Below are 20,957 nucleotides of genomic sequence, written 5' to 3'. Positions count from 1 at the left end.
GATACAAGGTTAACTTCATCCTCCCTAAGAGTACTAAAGGAGCTATGTATAGTAAAATAAAATGAAGTCCTAAATAAATTAAAAAAAAAAAATTTAAAAATAACTACTAAGATAAATAGAAACACATTTATTTAGTCACAAGTGATACATACTTTCACTAACTCATGAAAGTATAAGGACAAATTTTGTGACAAAAAGCTCTCAAGTATAATGTTACCTTTATGACTTTGGAAGTATAGCTAGCTATATGAGGCCACTGTGTGGAGAAGCCCCACTTAGTCTAATACCCTTGATGGTATGGTATTACAGCACAAATTAATCACTGAAGATTTCAATGATGACATGTTTATGAAGGTAAAGAATAGGATATTCTCAGTTACTTCTACAGGTATTCAAAATTCATGACTAGGGCTGGGGTTATGGATCAGTGGCAGTGTACTTACTTGCCTAACACATGTGGAGCACTGAGTTCAATCCTCAGCATCACATAAAAATAAGTTAAATAAGGGTATTGTGTTCATCTACACACCCCCTCCCCCCAAAAAAGACACATGATTATTAAATTCTGGTTCCTAAGGAATACTAAAAAGAAAATTCAGCTGAGAATGGTAGTACATGCCTAAAATCCCAGAGGCTTGGGAGGCTAAGGCAGGAGAATTCCAAGTTTGAGGCCAGCCTCAGCAACTTAGTAAGACCCTGTTTCAAGATAAAAAATAAAAAGGTTCAGTATGTTGTTCAGTGTCCCTGGGTTCATTCCCTAGTAGCAAAAACAAAAGTTAAAAAAAAAAAAGCAAACTCATTCAATTACCATTATGAAGAATTAAAGAGTCAGGCTAAGACCGACTTTCAGTGGCAGACCATCTGCTTAGAGTACAAGATGTCTGGGGTTCATTACCCAGCACCACCAACAAGAAGAGGACAAAAATGTCAAAAAGCACCACACCAAGTGATCAGTAAATCACTATTTTCTGTGTATTATTTCCAAGGTTAGAGCTACTAATCCTGGATGGAAATATGCATAGGATTTAGTCAACATAAATTGTGTACCTTGGGTCACAGAGTTCACAGCTTAAGAAAGAAATACAGATAAAATCACAGAGGGGAAAAAGTGAACTGTGATTGAGATGGGGGAGAGGGGTGATTTAGAAGCTCACTGGATATCTGCCCAAACCAAAAATAAAATCTAAACTGAGGCCTAAATATGACTAAGAAGACCAATAAGTTAAAAGAAGAGTAATGTGGAGAGTATTGTACGTGAGAAAGCCAGGAGGCAAGAGAATAAAGTAAAATTCAAACAAAACCAAATGCAAATAAAACAGTATTTAATAAACTAGGTTCTACGTGGTTAAAATAGAAAGTAGAAAAGATTAAGCAAAAGATGGAGATGTACAAGTGTGCAATATAGGACAACAATGACAGAGAGCCTTTTGTGAAGAACTCAAAGGTGATAAAAGTAGGTATGAAGGATTTAGGAACCAGTACCAAATTTTCAGCTAAAAAAAGATGATGACCTGGAGGTTAATGGCAGAAGGAATAGACGGATTTCAAGGTGATTAGGATGTTGGGACATAGAACTGAAAGAATTTGGTGCAGGGGTGATTCTTGGAGGTATAGAACAAAAATACATCAGGGATTATCATCAAACTTTTAATTCATGCAAATCTTTAACACCTAATGATCCCTTTCTTTGTTACTGAGAAGCAAGAAAAGAGTGAGTTTGGGGGTGAAGGAAGTGGTGATAAGGGACTGACAAGATAAAGCCTGTGGAATATATACATTGAGATGACTGACAGGCTATGGGATATAAAGATCCCAAGCTCAAAAGAAAAGAACTGATTTGGAAATGTAAATCTGCTGTTTCCAATGCATGCCTATAGAAACTATATAACTGTACAAGAAAGAAACAAGAATCCATCCAATAGTCAAAGCCAAGGAAAATTTGAGAACTGGATGCAATTTTCAATGCATTCCCAATTGTATTACAGTATATAAAGGTTGGAAGACTTAGGGGACCAAATGTGTTTTCAGTACAATTTCTGTTACAAAGACACAGGAGTGACCCTTAAGAAACCACATTAAAAAATAAGAATTTTTAAACTGAGCTGAGCTATCAGCTATGTACTGCAAGGGAAAATGATACACAGAGTGGGTACAGGAAGATAGATCAACAAACCTAGAAAACAACATAGAGCTGTTATTAACCACCCCCCCAAATGTCCATTTTCATCTAAAAATTATACACTAGACAGAGAGAGAGAGAGAGAGAGAAAGGGAGGAAAGGGAGGGAAGGGAGGGAGGGAAGGGAAGGAGGGAGGAAGGGAAGGAGGGAGGGAGGGAGGGAGGGAGGAAGGGAGGGAGGAAGGAAGGAAGGAAGAAAAATGTGACCCATATGTGGGGAGAAAGGCAGTCAAGAAAACTCTGTGATGGGACCCAGGTGTTAGAGTTAGCAAAGACTTCTATGCCACTATTATAAATATATTCAAAGAACCAAAAGAAATCATATTGATAATGAAATCAACAAATAGAGAATTTCATGTCAGGCATGATGATATGCTTCTATACCCCTTAGCTACTCAGGAAGCTGAGGCAGGAGAATAGTGAATCCAAAGACCAGCCTGGGCAACATAATGAGCACCCTGTCTCAAAAAAATTAAGTCAAATAAAATAAAACAGAGAATCTCAATAAATAAAAATTATAGAAAAGTACCAACTGGAAATTTTACAGGTGAAAAGCATAATAACTTCGATCCCCAGCCCTGAAAAAGAAAAAAGAAAAGAAAAGCATAAGCTGGGGGTGGTAGTACATGTGTGTAATCCCAACTATTTGAGCGGTTGAAGGAAAAATCGTTTTAAGTTGAAGGCCAGCCTGGACAACCTAGCAAGACACCCTCAAAATAAAACAGCAAAGTGCTGGGGATATAGCTCAGTGATAAAGCGCTTGCCTAGCATGCTGGAGGCCCTGGGTTGGATGAATGGAAATAACAGGAAAGGGGGATGGGGGAGGGAGGGAAGGGAAGAAAAGGAAAAAAAAAGGAATGGAAAAGCATAAACTGAAGTGAAAAACTGACTAGAAATGTTCAACAGCAGATTTAAGATATGATAAAATACATAAATAAATACTAAAAAAACACTTAAAATATATGATGAACTCAAAGATATTTCACCAAAAACTATCCAATACGAAATAGTAAAAAAGACAAAAATGAACACAGTCTACACAACATGCACGTCAAAGTTAGTGGCAATATGTGTGAAGGGATTGCCATAAAGAGAGGATAGAAAAGGATAAACATTTTAAGAAACAATGGGCAAAAGCCCCAAATTCATGAAAAACATTAATTTGTTCATCCAAAGAATTTAATAAGCCCCACACAGGATAAACACAAAGTGAACCACATCTAAATAAATCACAGTCAACCTTCTGTAAGCCAAAAACACAGAAAATCTTAAAAGCACCAAACTGTGGGGGTGGGCACCAAAAAAGCAATATGATGAAAGGTTTTCTTATCGGAAACAATGGGAAGCAAAAAAGCAGTGGAATCACCTATCCAAGTGCTAAAACTATTGGATGAAAAGCCAAAGAGCATATAAATTTTTAGAAATTCTCAAATGGCATTTAAAAATGGTTACAACAGTGCATACACTCAACTATATTATCACATTAGACAAATTCTTTAATTCTTAACCACTGTGAAATGCTAAAATAAAAAAAAAAAAATTTAGAGCATCTAGGGTATGTGTCAGTGGTGATCAAACTCAGCAAGCATACTATCACTGAGTTTTATGTTCCTAGAGCCACCCACTCCCCCCCCGCCAGCCCCGCCCCAGATGGAGTTCTCACCGAGTTGCCTAGGTTAACCTTGAACTCAAGGATCCTCCGGTCTCTGCCTCCTGAGTAGCTATGATTACAGGTGCTCTCCACTATGCTTGATTTACATTTATTTAAGCATAAGTTTTTGTTTAGGACAATTTAAATTTCTTACTATGAACTGCTTGTGTCTTATACAAACGAACTTCTTCCTCCTGTCTGTTTCTCTATCCATCCAGTGATCCATCTTACCTACCAACTTACCTACATACCTATGTGGTACTGGGGACTGAACCTAGGGGCACTCTAAAACAGCTATACCCCAGCATCCTCACTTTTTTGTTGGTACTGGGAAATGAACTCAGAGGCACCCTACCATTGAGCTAATTCCCCAGCCCTCCATCTTTTTTCTTTTTCTTTCCCCCTGAGACAGGATTATGCTAAATTGTCCAGGTTAGCCTTGAACTTTTTGTTCTCCTACCCCAGACTCCCAAGTTGATGTGATTACAAACATACCGTACCCAGTCCTTCTATTAATTTATAATAGTCACATTTTACCAAGGAAATAAGCCATATTTGTTTTATGTGTTTGGTATATTTTGTCCACATCCCCTCTAGTCTTCTCCCAGTCAGGATCTTATCCAGAAACACATATATAAAAAGATAGATATGAAAGCTCTTCCAGGTAAATGCAAAGGAAGAAGTCCTCCATCACAGCTCCTCAAGTATCTTCAGGAAGCTCATGGTTTCTTTGTGTACAACCTGATAAACAATGCTTAATCACTCTCTGAGGAGAACATCCTAAGAATACCTAAGTAAACTGTGCAATCTGTTAAACCCAAATGGCAGTAACATATTCATGGGTTCAGATCAATTTCTTTGATTTACAAAAATTTCTAAGTATCTAGATTACATAAGTGAATATGCAATCTACTGGAGATAAGTTTCCTCTCCCAAAACAGTCATACTTTTCTCCATTTTTCATACATGCCTGAACTCACTGCAATTTGCTTTCCACTGTCAACCTTCTAGTAAAGTTGCTTTCATACGAGGGAAATTCAATGGTCTCTTTTCAAGTTTTCTTTATCATATCTCTGCAGGAAGTGACATCATTAGTGACTTCTCTTGCTGAGTCTCTACTCCATTGGTTCCTGTATTATTCTCTCAACAAATAACCTAAGTGTCTTTCATGATGCCCTCCCCTCCTTCTAACTTGAAAATTTCAACTCAAAGACCTCAGTCTATCTTTTTTCTTTCTTATTTCTTCCCCTAGACTAACAGCCTCTTCTGTCATTACTCCAACTGTTAACTTATTTGTTTACTGAATCCCAAACCTGAAGGGTACTAGGTTCTACCTAATGGATCAAATTAAAAGAGTGATTCATATTAGAGTTTTTTCATACCCCACACTGATCTGTCTTTAAATTCTGTTCTTTCTACTGGTTCCCTTCTAAAATCCCAACTCTCACACTACCATCTTTAACCTACTGAATAAACACCTTCTAACCAAGTCTCATTGCTCAAATGCTTCCCCACTCTAAAAGTTGTTTTGTGATATTGTAGATTAAGGCAAAAGGTGCTACCAGTGAACTACACATGTCCAGTCCTTTTTTCCTTTTTATTTTGAGGCAGGGTCTAGGTTGCCTAGACTGGCCTTGAACTTGCCATCCTCCTGCCTCAGCTAGTGTTTGGGATTACAGGTGTGGGCCACCACACCCAAAATTGTATCTCTAAAATGCAAATTATATCTGTCTTTACAACTATATATGAAAAAATTCATTATGGACTGTCAAATGTCTTGTATTCCCATTTCTAATAACCTCTCACTCTGCGCTCTAGTCACAGACTAACTCTAAAAAGAAAAGTTCAGGATCTATTTAAAAAATACTGACATTCTTTAACAAATATTACCCTCTACTCCCTCAATCCTAATTTTTGCACCTCTTATGTTACTAGCTAAATCAAGTAAGCCTCTCCTAAACTCTTCAGAGAGAATAATTTCTTTCTAAAAGACTATATCTATATCTGTATATAGATATGTATATATATAAAAGTAATATGTCTTTTACATCAAACTCTTGCATTATAGTTTATTATTACTGTGTACTTCTTGAGGAAAAGTACCACAGTTTAATGTTTCTGTTCCCTATGCATATGTGCCAGCAAGTATGCTCCCCTAAGTGTTTATGGAATGGATGCAAGGATACACTAACCTATACTGATGAAATGTATAATGAAAAATGATGAATTGATGAAAGGATACAAAGATCAGACAGCATAAGGGGGACAAGATAAAGACAACTGGAAGAATGATGGTACTTCAAGATGATACATGACTTATTTTTGCTAGCCTAAAATGGTACTGAAAATAAGATTACTAAAAGAACAAGGATCAACACAGAGATGGTGACAACAGTATAAGTTTCAAATAAACCAGGTAAAGAAAGTACAATCAGTGAGCTTTATAAACTGTGCTGGTCTAGTCAATATATATCTTTATCAGGTTAAGAAATTTATTTATTAAAGCACATGGCTGCTTTTACTTTTATTACAAACATACCTTTCTGTATAGATAATTATCTAGTAGTAATCATATAATTCACTTGTGGGTCCTCAATCTCTCATTGTGGAATGAAATCAAGTAGGTTAACCTGAGGTTATGAAAGCAGCACTGACCCAGGAATTAAGCAAGCTGGAATTTTAGTAAAACTCAGGAACTCATTATGCTTCTTTCTCCAAGTTTCTTTCTCCCTTGAAAAGAGAACCTTTCACTAGGGTAGTTATTAGCTGACAGCCTTCCACTGCAGTACCTCTGAGATTGCAGCAGTGTTCCAGCAGAGACCACGCTCATTCTGGCTGGTAGTCCCAGCAAATGACTGAATACAGATACCTGAGTCCTCCCTTACTCCTTACTGAGGCATTTCTCTATGGGAAATTTTGTGTGCTAGAGTTCCCCCCAGGGTTGCCAGAGATTCTCACAGACACATCATAATCAGAATCTTTTCCTATTGCAAATATCTCCCTTCCTTCCTTCCTCAGACATCTTAATCTGCCTGGAGAGCTGTTCCTCCCCACCTTTATTACAGCACAGATGTTCCCCCCAATGAGTCTTTTCTTTTCTTTTTGTTTTTGTTGGGGGAGCAGGGTATATGTGTAGTGCTGGAGACAAACACAGGGCCTCACACGTTAGGCAAGAGCTCTACCACTGAGATATATCCCCAGCCCCTAACTCTTTCCATTTAACTCTTCCTTAGCATCTCTTTTGCAGAGGACCTCAACTGACAAATTCTTTGATTTCACTATTTACCAAAAGTGGGCATTTAACCCAAGTTAAAAATGTGTTTTTGTACTACAAAGGAATATATATCAGAATGTCTCTTCAGACCTTTTGAAGTCCGCCTTCTTTGAGGTGCTAGGATTTAACCAACTAACCAATATTCAACATGCAGAATCTACCAAAAATACTTACATAACTGTGTTGTCATCCACTAAGATATCACAACCATGAGCAGGACACGAAATAGTCTGAAAAAGATTGAAATTTAAACTATGTCTTCATTCAACAAATATTTATTGAATGCTTACCACTGCCAGGCACTTTGCTAGGTTCTGGGGACACTAATGTTTACAGGATCTCAATCCTTCCCTTTCTATTTAAATGAAGTAAATGTGCATATGTGTTTATCACTATGAAGTAACAGAATTACTAACCTGAGTAGTTCTGCAACAAAATCTTGAGAGGTTAAGGTAATTTATCTGACAACACTGTTTAAAAGTTTAGTTTGATGTATTACCAATGTTGATGACTGCTGGAAAACTTTGCCTAAATTAGGTCTTTAACTACAATGTAAACAGAAAAAAAAAAAAAAACACTTTTAAGTTGTTTTAATATAGAAAAATGTTGCTCATGCAATTCCTAATCCAGAAAGTTTCACCAGTTTATATTTATGAAAGGGTCTAAACACTACAGGAAACTCAATAAAAACTGAAAATCATTTTGGGATCTTTACCTGTCCCATGCCTTCCTCCATTATTTTGGTAGTTAAATATTCACTCCAGCACTGCATACAAAACTTATGTCCACATTCAAGGCCAGTGAAATACTGCAACAAAAATAAAACATGAACTTTAAACAAAGATATTATCAGAAAAATTTCTATCCCTAGTGACTCAATGCTCTTTTAGGTCACATTTCTCACAGTGGCTAAAATCTCCAACATGACAACAATATAGTCTCCTAAAATGAAATTCTAGGTGATGAAACCTAGACATGCAAATACAATGAATACAAAACACCTAATTAATAAGAAACATCTATGGGACATTTATAAAATTTTAGGAAAGGCAGGCAACATTAAGTTTGTATAAAATATAAGAATATACCATGTATCACTAAGCATCATGGAAATGTAAACCAAACCATGAGACACCACCTCACACTCACTAGGACAGCCATCATAAAAAAGAGATAATAACAAGAGTTTCAGGTAAATATGTGGAAAAACTGGAACCCTTATATCCTGTCAATAGGAATATAAAATGGAGCAGCAATTTTAGGAAACAATCACACAGTGCCTCAAAATATTAAACAAAAACTTATATGACCCAACAATTCTACTCCTACGTATACAAAGCTCAAAGAAATGAAAACAAACATCCATACATAAACTTGTACACAAGGGTTCAGAGTAACATCATTCAAAATAGTCAAAAAGCATAAATAACCTAGAAATCCATCAAGTGATAGAAGATAAACAAAATGTGGAAAATCCATATAATGGAATATGATTGTCATAAAAAGAAATGAAGTACTGATACATGTTGCAAGAGGGATGAACCTTGAAAACAGTATGCTAAGTGAAAGAAGCCAGTCACAAAAGACCACATATTGATTGATTTCATTTATATAAAAGGTCCAGAATAAACAAATCCTTAAAGGAAACAGATGAGAGTTGTCTGAGGGAAAATGGAGAGTGAATACAAAAATACAGAATTTCTTTGGGGTTAAAAAATATGTTCTAAAATTAACTACAATCATTGCACAATTCTGAATACACTATGAACTACTTTAAATGTGTGAATTGAATAGTACTCATAATATCTCAATAAACGTTATTTTAAAAGTGTCAATGCTGGGCTAGAGTTGTAGCTCAGTGGTAGAGCGCTTGCCTTGGCATGCATGACGCAATGGGTTTGACCCTTAGCACCTTGTAAATAAATAAAGGTATTGTGTTCATCTACAACTAAAAAAGAACCAAAAATTTTTAAAAATCATGGTAAATCAAAAGACCTATTCCAAATTACTAAGAATAACATTCTGTTCTAAAATTATTAACAAGATGTGAAATACTAATAACTTGAGAGATGGTTAAATTAAGTATACTGTTCATAGTGGGTTATTAAACTATTTTAAATAATATTCAACAGTATGAAGGATTATATTTCTAAAAATATTTTACAGTATTTACTAGTTAATTAATTTTAATTAATAATATAGGTTCATGGCCAAAATAATTTTTTTAATGAATCAGATGTGGTGGAGTAAACCTGTAGTCTCAGCTACATGGTGAGCTAAGGCAGTGGGATCATGAGGAACCCAGGTGTGTTCAGGATTCTAGTGCCCTACTGGGTACTGGCACCAAGTATGAGCACAAGTATAGAACCTGTGATAGTACATTTCTGCCTGTGCAACAGAGCAAGACCCAGTCTCTCTAAAATAATGATGATGATGATGATGATGATAACAATAATAATAATAATTCATCTTATAAGTTTGTGATGAAAAATCCTTATCCCCATCTCTGTCCTGTTTCCTATACCTAGAATCAATCAATTCCATTTCTTATATATTGTTCCAGCAATTTCTAATGTACAAACACTCACAGTGAGAGAACCTAATAATCTCTTCTGCATGTTTTTTAAAAATTAATTTAACAGATTTCTTATGTGGTTTCATATTGGTACATATTGGTTAACCTCTATTTAAATATATTTTTTAAGGGGGGCACTGTACCGGGAATTAAACTCAGAGGCACTCAACTACTGAGCCACATTCCCAGCTCTATTTTGTATTTTATGTAGAGACAGGGTCTCACTGAGTTGCTTAGCACCTTGCTGTTGTTGGGGGTGGCCTTGAATTTGTGATCCTCCTGCTTCAGCCTCCAGAGCCACTGGGATTACAGGTGTGTGCCACCATGCCTGGCTAAACAGTTCACCATTAATAGATAGTTAAGACGTCCCCCGTCCCAAAACTACTCTACCACACTGCATATACATATTTGTGATCATGCAGACTGTACCTTTAGACAAATGTGTAGAAGTGACACTGTAACAGGTATACATTTACAATTTGATAAGATATCCCCAGGCATCCTTGAAACTAGGTTGTAGCAACTTATACTATGCATGGTTTCTCACACTCATGTCAACACAGTATATCATCCAACTTCTTGATCTTTACCAAACAGCAAAAAAATGAACTAATTTCATTAATTTTGATTTTCAACTTAACATTTGAAAAAGAAAAGATTTAAAACTGTATATTTCTTTTTCTTTGTACTTTTTTCACATTTTGCTCATTTTTCACTAGAAGTTTTCCTTACTGATTTAGGGGGGCTTTTCACTTATTTAGGAAACTGAACATCAATAAATGCAGAAAATATTTTCTCTCAGTTTCAATTCTGAGTGTTCACATTGTGTTTGTGTTGCCTTGTGAAGCACTTTACTTATATATAAGTGAAATGCATCAATCTTTAAATTTATGGCTTCTAAATTAAGTAACCCTGATGTAAGAAGCTAGGTAGGAATCTAAGTTTCTCTCCCAGATGGCTACTAAGTTGTTCTAAAAGCATTTATTGAGAATTCTACTTTACTTACTTACTGAAATACCTTCTCCAAAATGTTATATTCTTCTCACACATATAACTTTATCTTGTTCCACAGCTTTGTCTATTCTTTGCATTTGGTAGGACTACTTCTCATCCTGCTTTCCCCTGCCAACCTATTCTTTTTCAGTATTTTTCAGACTATTTTTCTATCGTGGCAAATACTCAAGTCATCCTTTTGTCTCTCTTGGTATTGAAAAATTTCTTCATTGACTCACATTTCTTGTCAAGTTTATTATAAGTCATTTTATTTATTTATTTTTTGGTGTGGCTCTTACAATTAGTAATTTGTATTCTACTGCATTTTCTAATTAGGTATTATTTGAAATATACTTACGAAACTTGATATAGTTCATATTAGATGCAAACAGGATAGAAAATTCTGTATACATAGCTGGGCACAGTGGTGTATGCCTGTAATTCCAGCTACTTGGGAGACAAAAGCAGGAGGATCATATGCTCAAGGCCAGCCTCAGCAACTTGACAAGACCCTGACTCAAAACATAAAATAAGGAAGCTGGGATTGTAGTTCAGTGGTAGAGTGCCTGCCCCTGGGTTCAATTCCCAGTACCGGGGTGGGGGGGTGGAGGGGGGTAAAGAAAGAAAGAAAAGAACATTCTCCATACAGTGTATCAATTATATTTTTAAGCACAGAGAGGTAGTCATAGAAGGAAATACACTAGACTCCTGAGAGACTGGTTTTATAGTCAGAATGTTATGTAAAATACATGTCAAGTTTAAAAGAGTACAATCTCACTACTCCCCATTAGTGAAGGAGATTTGGCATGAAATTGTTACTGGACCACTTAAGAGAGAATCTTGGATTTTTACATGGCTATAATAAAAAGGGGCATTCTATAAGGGACAAATATAGAAACTATTTCAAAATATTTTACTCAGAAACATGGTCATATGTTTTATTCCTTTTTTCAAATAGAGATTAATGGTCACAATTACCCAGTTATCAGGGGAAATCCTAAACCTTGGTGATGTCTAGTCTAGGGCCCATTGTAAAAGAAGATTAAAAAAAAGGGAAAAGCAAGCCTTTTCTTCTTTAAAGCTCTCTTTTTCAATGATTTTTCTAATTAGATAGAGAATAAGATTAAACAAGATAAATTAGAAAAATCACACATGCATGCTTAAAGAAACACCTAACCTAAATATAATGTGCAAGAAAATGCCTGGTTTATCCTCCATTTGTGTATCTTCTGTCTGCTGTTATTCTCTTTCCCTCCTCCTCCTTGAACATGTATGCTCCATCACTACCTCATGCTCCCTGGGATTCCCTCTAAATTGGGATTAGATTACTGACTCGTTAAACTTACCTGTTTATATATAAATAAATCTGATCAAAAAAAGAATACAAAAGGAATCTATAAAAAAGTTATAACAGAAATTTATGGTCTTTTAAAAAGTCTCTAAAAGAACATTACACATTTAAAGGTTTCATTTATCTCTACCACTTTACATATATAACAACTAATGCCAAACAGCCGTAAGTCATTTTTCTTCGATCAAAAACTGTTCGTATAATCTCTAAAACTGAAGTCTCTTTGCTTATAAAAATGGAGTAAATAATCTCAGCATCAGCTCTATCATGATTATAATGGAATGGGTTAAAAAGGAAGATAAGGTTGGACACTGCATCAGGTGTTTTCTCAAGCAGTATTCCCAGGAGTGCCAAAATTACACAGGGGAGGAATGGAGGTGAGGGAAGGTTGGAAGAGGTGGACCGCCCCCTCACAATCTTCAACTCTGATTTTACCTATTTAATCTATTTTATTCTTAGAAAATAAAACATTGTTTACTTCATAAAAGTGAGGTGTTTCAGCCCAAGCCAGACTTCCTGGTACAAAATGCTGGGTTAGTACAATCACATCTTAACCTACTTTGATTCAATATATTATTATAAAGCAACTGTTGCTGGGGTTAAGAAACTTCTCAATTAGCCACAAGAGGGAGTGGGGATGATTTACAAAGTGCTCCAAAGTCTTGGAAAATTCAAAGTGGAGACCACCCCAGACATTAATCCCAAAGTACTAAGCTACTAAAAGCATTTTTTTTAAAACCTGTTCTCATGTGGCACTGCATAATCCTAAAACTGCTTTCTATAAGGATAAAGGAAGGTACTGAAGATATATGATATATGTAAATAAAAGGAAATCAGAGGGCTGCAGAAGTGAAACATGGGAGTTATACAATTTAAGTAAAGAAATCATTCATACAAGTAATAAAGTAGTAAAACTTCATGAAAAATTTCAGGTTGACATTTACTTTAAAAATCAAAGAGGTTAAAAATATCCTTCTACATTCATCTAAAAATTAGGAGAAAAAAATCCTAGTTTTGTCATGATTATATTTTTCATAATAGCACAGTTTCCATAACTCTTTAATTGTCAACCCAAGTAATTTGCTGCTTTTGCTATCTTATCCTGCCACTTACTCAAATTTCCATTAAAAAAAGAAAGAAAAAACTATTTACATTTATTGCTTTTACTATCTTCTCCACCTTCAAGTCAATGAATCAAATTACGCAGTGTCTTCCCATCCTACCCAAACTACTTAAAATAACTTTCCGAGGTCACCAGTAAACTCCTAATTAATTTTAAATTTGCTTTTCTTTTGTATATTCTCTTCCTTCGTTTCTGCACTGCTACATTTTCCTGCTTCACTTAACTACCTTGCCTTTGTAGGTTAGTTTGATGTCAATTTCTGTGGAGAATACTACCTGATCAAAAACTGAATAAAACTAGCATACGCAAAGCCCTGGGTTCAGTTCCTAGCACCAAAAACACAACGCTAAACAAACCCTAAATTTGGTGTCTATCCAACATGTTCCCAATAGTATCATATCTTATATTTGCCCTCCTAAAGCACTTAACCATTCTTTCCAAATGTAATTTTACTTATCTGCCCAGCTAACCTATAAATTATTTGAAAACAGGGGTTACTTATTTATTCACAGGTATGTTTCAAAATTTTAGAACAGTGCCTGGCATGATGAATAAATAGCAAAATTTTCCATCAGTTACAGGTACAAAGCAAAAGTGTATAAGAATTTCCAGTGACGATTATCAGTTCTTGTTTGTTGGATATTATCAAGGGCACTGAAAAAGTTGTAACAGATATCTGTAAGCAGCAAGTCTCGGTACTCAAATTAGAATTAAGATTCAAATGTAGGAGAAACTAGCTATAATAAATCAGAAGGAAAAATGTCAAGAACTAAGGAAAACTAACCTGAGACACATTATTCAGATCTTAGTTCACCTCACAGAAACCTACAAACTGTAGGCATTCTATAAATACCATTTGGCAAAGATAATCTGTTAAAGATAATTCACAGTTCAAAACAGAATTAAATGTATTTTAATATTGATACTTGATTATTTTTATAAATACTCAAGATTGTAGTTTAAGTAGAGGGAAATGATAACAATTCTCAGGCCAGAAGAGATTTGAAAGAATATCTAAGTCAACTCATCTGAACAATAACAAAATGAAAACCAAGCTAGATTAATGATTTACTTGCTACCTACCCAAAAGTCAAATACTAGAAGTATTAGAACTATGATCAGAACTTGAGAATTCAGAAACTAAGTTCAGGCCTTTACTTTCTACATTACTGTAACTCACTGATGATTCTATTTCTCTAAGTTGTCGTTTTTGTTTTGTTTTGTTTTGTTCTGTTTTGTTTTGTTTTGTTTGTGCTGGGGATTGAACCCAGGGCCATGAGCATGTGAGGCAAGCACTCTACCAATGAGCTCTATTCCCAGCCCAAGAATAAGTTTTAGAAAAACTTCTGAAGTCTGTAATACATTTGACAAAATTAGCTCCATTCCAGTGGATCTCATTAAAATTCTAAGATTAACATTGAAAATTCTTCAATGTTAAAAACATCAGTGCAAAATACCTGGTATAAAATAATTATTAGAAAGAGGTGCTTACCTATTAATGCAGAAATATCAACAAGATAGTTACAATTATTATAGAATTAAGTAATATCTTAGATATATTAGATACATTTTAGATATACTGAAACATCTTAAAAGCTGAACTCCAAGTAACATTTATGCCCTAAGAAAAACTTTCCTATGGTTACTGATAAAAGTAATGCCTTCATAGGAAGACTTACTAAAATTTCTTACTAAATGCTCCAAGTAAACCATCTTAATGCAATAAAATTTTAAAACACATACTTAGGAAAAACACCTATTATTTAGTTTTGTTCTCTGTTCTAATTCTGTCCCCACTGGCCATATTTTTAAATCTCCACCAGAATGGAGTTATGTGAGTGAAAATCTTTTCTTATGAAGAATTCCTAAAGTTCCCAAGCAATAGTATTACAGACATTTTATACAGGTTCTGGTTATTTAAAAAGCAACTTCAAGTGTGGGCTGGGGTTGTGGCTCAGTGGAAGAATACTTGCCTAGCAGGTGTGAGGAACTAGTTTCCTCAGCACCACATATAAATAAATTAAAGGTATTGTATCCATCTGCAACTAAAAAAATTTTTTTTCTAGAAAAAGCAACTTAAGAGTTTTAAATCTATTTAAATTTGGATGAAAAATAGTTTTACTCATTCTATATCACACAATTCTCCCCATGGTGATAAAGTTAACTCCAGAAAAATTTAGGTACGTAACGTCAACTTGGTTAAGTTGTTGCTGTTCGAAACAAAGGGGTTAAGGGTAAAGGGAACCAAGCTCTTATTATTGCTTTTCCTTTCAATTATCCTTAATATACTGAGAAGTTACTGGTTATATGTTACTTCTCCAAACCCCCCCACACCCATATTTTCCTTTGTTTAAATAATGAAAGTGATTTACTCTCTGAAATAAAGAGTTCAGTGCGCTAGCCTTAAACTACCAGATACTCACCGAGTTAGGGTAGTTCAAGTAGCAGATCTGACAAGGCATATCCTGTGCTGATGACCTTGTATTCATCTGGCGTGTTCGAGACTTTTTACTTGGATTAATTACATGACACTCAGCAAAGAGCTTCTCCAGGTTTCCATCAAAGTACCTGCATTATTTAAACAAAAAGGATGAAAGCCCAGCAATAGCACACTCAGAGCTCTTCAAAATCTTGATTGCCTATAGGGAAAACAACTGAATGAAATGAACCAAAATCATAAATTTTTTGCTCATAGGCTATGAAAGTGGTGTAACTACAATTATATCTAACAGGGGCAGGGGTTTTGTGTGTGTGTGTGTGTTGGGGTTTTGCTGCTCTTTGGTTTTTTAAAAAAGTTTGTTTCTGAAGTCCTGGGATATACTACTAGGCTATTAGAATTTTAGCAGTACTACAACTAAACTTTAAGGATGAAAGTTGTGCTATTGCTAGTGTTATCTATGAAGAGTAATGATATTTTTTAAAAACTAGGCTACAATTTTATAAAATGAATAAATTTCATTACTAATTTTACTTAAACTAGCTTTAATACATTAGCTTTAAATAAACAACTTACAAAGCATATCTTACCTCATAAATCATTTTAAAAATGAAATTATAATGTCTCATTCTATACAACAGACTTGCTTTCTATATGCTTTTGAAACACTTTTTCAATTTACTGAGAAAAGGAAGAAAGGAGGAAACAAAAAGGTGTATCTTGACATTTTTATATAAAAGATTACATACTAGTTTTTCATAAAATATATACCTAAATATACAGAAGTAGTCCCATATTTAAGATATCACAAGTGTATTATGCCCAGTACTCTCTAGTTTTAACTAAGCTACAAATTTCTTGACAGAACACAGTGGTAAACAGCTAACATGATGTCTTCCAAGAATCTAGATGAGACACAGTCCCTGGCCCCTAAACATGTTAATATTATACTAAAGGGATAACAACAAAAAATCCTTCAAACTGTAAATCAATAAAATCAGCCAAACCATTAATGAAGAATTTGGACAATCGCTTTTTAGCTTTACCCAAGGTTTCAATAATTACAATGCTTTTTATTATATATACAGGAGGTTTTCAATGTTAAAAACAATTCAATACTCAAAGGAGATTTCCAAACAGTGTGGTATAATCCCATGAGGTTAGAAGGCTGAGGCAGGAGGATGGGGAGTTTTCAGGTCTACCTTGGCATCTCAGTGAGACTCTGTCACAAAATAGAAAATAATAAAGAGTAGGGATGTAGTTCAGTGGTATAGCAATTATGGGTTAATTCTCTAGCACCACAAAAGTGAAAAAGAGAGATTTCCAATATTTTAAATAAAGGTGTTTGTTCACATGTGTCAAAGTATTTAATGTATCGAAAGAAGTCATATTACTTTCCTAAGACTACTAAACATCTTTTTATAAACACTTTGACTACAGTATATATCAATGAAACAAATTATATTTTGCCAGCACAGAGGCCCATGCCTATAATCCCAGTGGCTCAAGAGAATGAGGCAGGAGGATCGAGAGTTCAAAGACACACTCAGCAAAAGTGAGGCCCTAAGCAATTCTGTGAGATGCTGCCTCTAAATAAAATATAAAATAGGGCTGGGGATGTGGCTCAGTGGTTGAATGACTCTGAGGTCAATCCCCCACATCAAAATGCCAATACTTTATAAAAGGGAAACTCATAAAGTTGTTGCAAAGTATATAAAATTCTCCCTCGATAATTCAGATAATCAGAATACAGCTATAGCAGAAAAAAATTTTATCTGTGAGAAAGCAAGATGCCTAATTTCAGAAAGAAGAGACTAACACTAAATAAAAATTCATAAACCAATTAAATACCTTGTCTTATAAAAAATATTCATGCTCACAAGAAAGAACTAACTTCTGTCCAGAATTTGACTATATAGAACTAAAGGCACCTCATATTTGGTTAACTTTCTAGATAGCATTTTATGAATACACAGTCACTCAGACTTGTATAGTTTTATAAAAATAACACCACACTCCCACATTAATAACCTTTCTTTGCTAAACCATGTCCTAGACATCTTAGTCAATAAACATGTATCCACGTTATTTTTCATTTTTATGTAATATTCCAGTTTTGGTATGTACTAAAATATAATTAACCAACCTTACACTGAAGGACATTTAGATGTTCCATATAGACAATCTTATATTAAACTCTTGGCTCATTTGATAAGGGGGAAAATACCTAAACTTGCATTATTTCTTTCTTAGTGAAGATGAACATATTTTTTGGTGAAAATCTTACTTCCTTAAGTTCCTTTAAGTTCAGAATGTAAACAGGAAAAGTAACCCTACATCTCAGGGACTACTTTTCACAGTTTCTAACCTTTCAATCATGTTTAATGGGTGTTTAATTACCACTTTCAATTTTTATGTAGGTAAATATATCAAGCAATCCCTGGATTTCACATCAGTTTTAAAAGACCTCTATAATACCCCAAGATTTTTTGGAAAATTCATCAATGATTTAATTTTTCTTTTAAATGTGTCTATTATGAGTACTGATTCACTTGGAATTTATTTCTGTGTAATAAGGAGTAAAGGTGACAGTCCATCCATTTTAACCCAAATAACTAACCATTTACCAAAGAGTGGTTCATCAGTATGAAACACTAATTTCTACATTTGGGTTTCAGTTAAACCTTGCTTTCTCAAGGCTTCTCTGATAGCTCATTACCAACCCCCACACCCCAATCTGGTTAAGATTCCTTTGTATTACATCCTAAGGCTAGGTACTTTATATTGGCTTTGCAGCGCTTACCAATGTATAACTCTGTAACTGCTATTTATTTATTTTGCTAGATTGTAAACCCCATGGGGACTATTTTACTATTTATAGCCCTAGTATCCAGAAGCATGGGGGTATGGGGCGCTAAGGTTTAAACCCAGGGCCTCATGCATACTAAGTAGCATGAGCTCTACCACTGGGCTACATCCCCAGCCATAGAAGCATCCTACTACATGCACTCATTTTCTTCTTAAAGAGTAAATGAAGATGGGGCTAGGTATATAGCACAGTGGGTAGAGTGATTGCCTTGCAAGAATAATAAGGCCCTGGGTTCAATCCCCAGCACCACAAAAAAAAAAAAAAAAAAAAAAACACTCCATGCAATAATAAATTTCCATATTCAGATAATTCCTTAACTTTAGGTATATTTCTTAAAGACAGTGTATAGAGAGGTAAAGTATACAGCTTTTTTGATCCATTCTAGAAGCTACCAAAGAACTTTCAAATACTGCTTAGGTCAACAGAGCAAGAAGCTAAAAATATAATCATATCCTTGAGCCAAGTAGGCCAAAAATGTTTTTCTTTTATTAAAGTTTCACTTAAAATTTTGAAATGTAACATTTAAATTTTATTTTGATATGTATTTATTTTATGGTCTGACAAGGCCCTGATCCAAATGATGAGTAGAAAGATACTGAAATCTAATTTAGTTTTACTAGTAGTTGACTATATAACTTATTACTCTTAAACCTATCATTTTATCAATTTTAAATAATACATTGATTGCCCATATGTTATACAATCCTCCACTTAATCCTATAGTTTTGGCTGGAATTCCTGGAGCTTTTCCCAGTTTATTGTAATTTTATTTAACTTTTCCTTATTTATTTTCACATTACATAGGTTTTCTTATAAAAAGAAATAAAAGTTGAGGCTGGGCGTGTAGCTCAGTGGTAGAACACATACTTAGCATATGTAAGACTCTAGGTTCAATCCCTGGCACCAAAAACAAAGAAAGGAAGTCGGGGGAGGGAAAAGGGGAAGAAGGAAAACAAATGGAAATTGCTTTGTGTGTTTGTGTATGTTGCTAGGGATGGAACACGGGAGTCTCCAGCATGCTAAAAAGCACTCTATCACAAAGCTACAATGCCAGCCCCAAAACTGCTTTTTGTTTCCTAAACTTATTGCTCCCAAGCAATCAAGTTTAGACATACTTCGAATGTTCAAATGTGTTAAATGTTCGATTGGCCAAAATCATTTCCCCTTATTATTTTCTCCTGTTACCAGTTGTTAAGGTAGCCAAAATAATTTTCCTCATTTTATAATTCAAATTTTTTTCTTCTGATATTTTTTTTTATTCAAAATTTACCAGTCCTAATAAGGTTTATCCTTAGAACTTACCTGTCTCTTTTGGAATGCCATTCGGGATATTACTTCATGACAATTTAATTATTACAATTCTGCTTGATTTGTACCCCATCTGTTCATTTGCCTTCCATATGTACCATTTGCTAATTCCTTCTTTGTCCTTTTCCTGTCTTCCCAATCTCTATTTTCTGAATTAGAGTTTGCTCTAATTCTTGCTGCTACCCATGTGGTTTCAAGTTCTTCCAAAGTACTGCTTACTCCCTTCTTCTGTCAGCTTCCTTTTCACCTGTTCAGTTATTTTATCAGATCATCTTTGATCTCTCACCTCAGAGCCCATGTTCACTTTCATTTTCTTAAGTGGAGGAAGAAGATGTTTTCTTCTAATTATGAATTTCTAGGGTTACTATGCCCAAGAATATAACTGGATTCTTAAGTCACCACATGATGTTTGCCTGGGCACTATTTTAAGTTACTTTAAGTAACGGGTTTTCATGTACATTTGTTGTGAAAATCAAGCCAAAATGAAAAGGAACTGACTCAGTGTGAAAAACTTGCAGTTCAGGCACCTTGTTTAATGAGTTATCACGTGCTTTTCTCTGCTTCACTAACTTTGATAAACAGTCAACAGTGAGCTATAGAGCTTATACTAGGATATTGCCTCTCTACTTTTCTGCAATCCTACCCATTCCTTTTTGAAGAAACAGAATGGAACCAGACTTGGTGGCACACACCTGGAATGCCAGAAACTCCACAGACTGAGGAAAGAGGATCTCCAATTTGAGGCAGGCTTTGGCAACTTAGGGAGACCCTGACTCTAAAACGCCTGGGATGGGGATGTAGTTCAATGAAAAAGTACACCAGGGTTCAATCCCCATTACAGGGGAGGGAAAGCACAATCAGACATGGATGGACATACAACAGAATGGCAATCTGATCTCTCCTTTAGCTCAGCCTTTCCTTGGTAGAAGGACATGAAGAAATTATTCCCCCAATTCCATGAGCTAAATTTCTCTTGATTAAACTATTAATAGACAAGATTATTATTTCTCAATCTAAAAAGAGAACTGTTTATGTGTGTTGATTTTTTAATACTGTAAATACTCTTCTCTCGGGGGTGCTTCCATTATGTTTACAGAAATACAGTTAAGCAACAGCCGTGGTGGCACATACCAGTAATCCCAGTTATTCAGTTAGGCTGAGACAGGAGGATTTCAAATGTAAGGCCAGTCGCAATAAC

At 35.0% G+C, this 20,957-nt stretch overlaps 1 protein-coding gene across 1 annotated transcript in view; it reads right to left on the bottom strand.

The window, feature by feature from the left end:
- Nucleotides 1-20,957, bottom strand: part of ARIH1 (ariadne RBR E3 ubiquitin protein ligase 1) — a 115,805-nt gene that overhangs the window by 29,195 nt on the left and 65,653 nt on the right. The window contains exons 3-5 of the mRNA XM_079122785.1: nucleotides 15,569-15,713; nucleotides 7,819-7,911; nucleotides 7,278-7,333 (exon numbers count right to left, since the gene is read on the bottom strand). Coding sequence (XP_078978911.1) covers nucleotides 7,278-7,333; nucleotides 7,819-7,911; nucleotides 15,569-15,713 — 294 coding nt within the window. The remainder of the gene's footprint in view (nucleotides 1-7,277; nucleotides 7,334-7,818; nucleotides 7,912-15,568; nucleotides 15,714-20,957) is intronic.

The sequence above is a fragment of the Sciurus vulgaris genome (genome assembly GCF_902686455.1).
Source record: "Sciurus vulgaris genome assembly, chromosome: 2".
In the NCBI taxonomy this organism is placed as follows: domain Eukaryota; kingdom Metazoa; phylum Chordata; class Mammalia; order Rodentia; family Sciuridae; genus Sciurus; species Sciurus vulgaris.
This window is presented reverse-complemented; position numbering and strand designations above follow the sequence as displayed.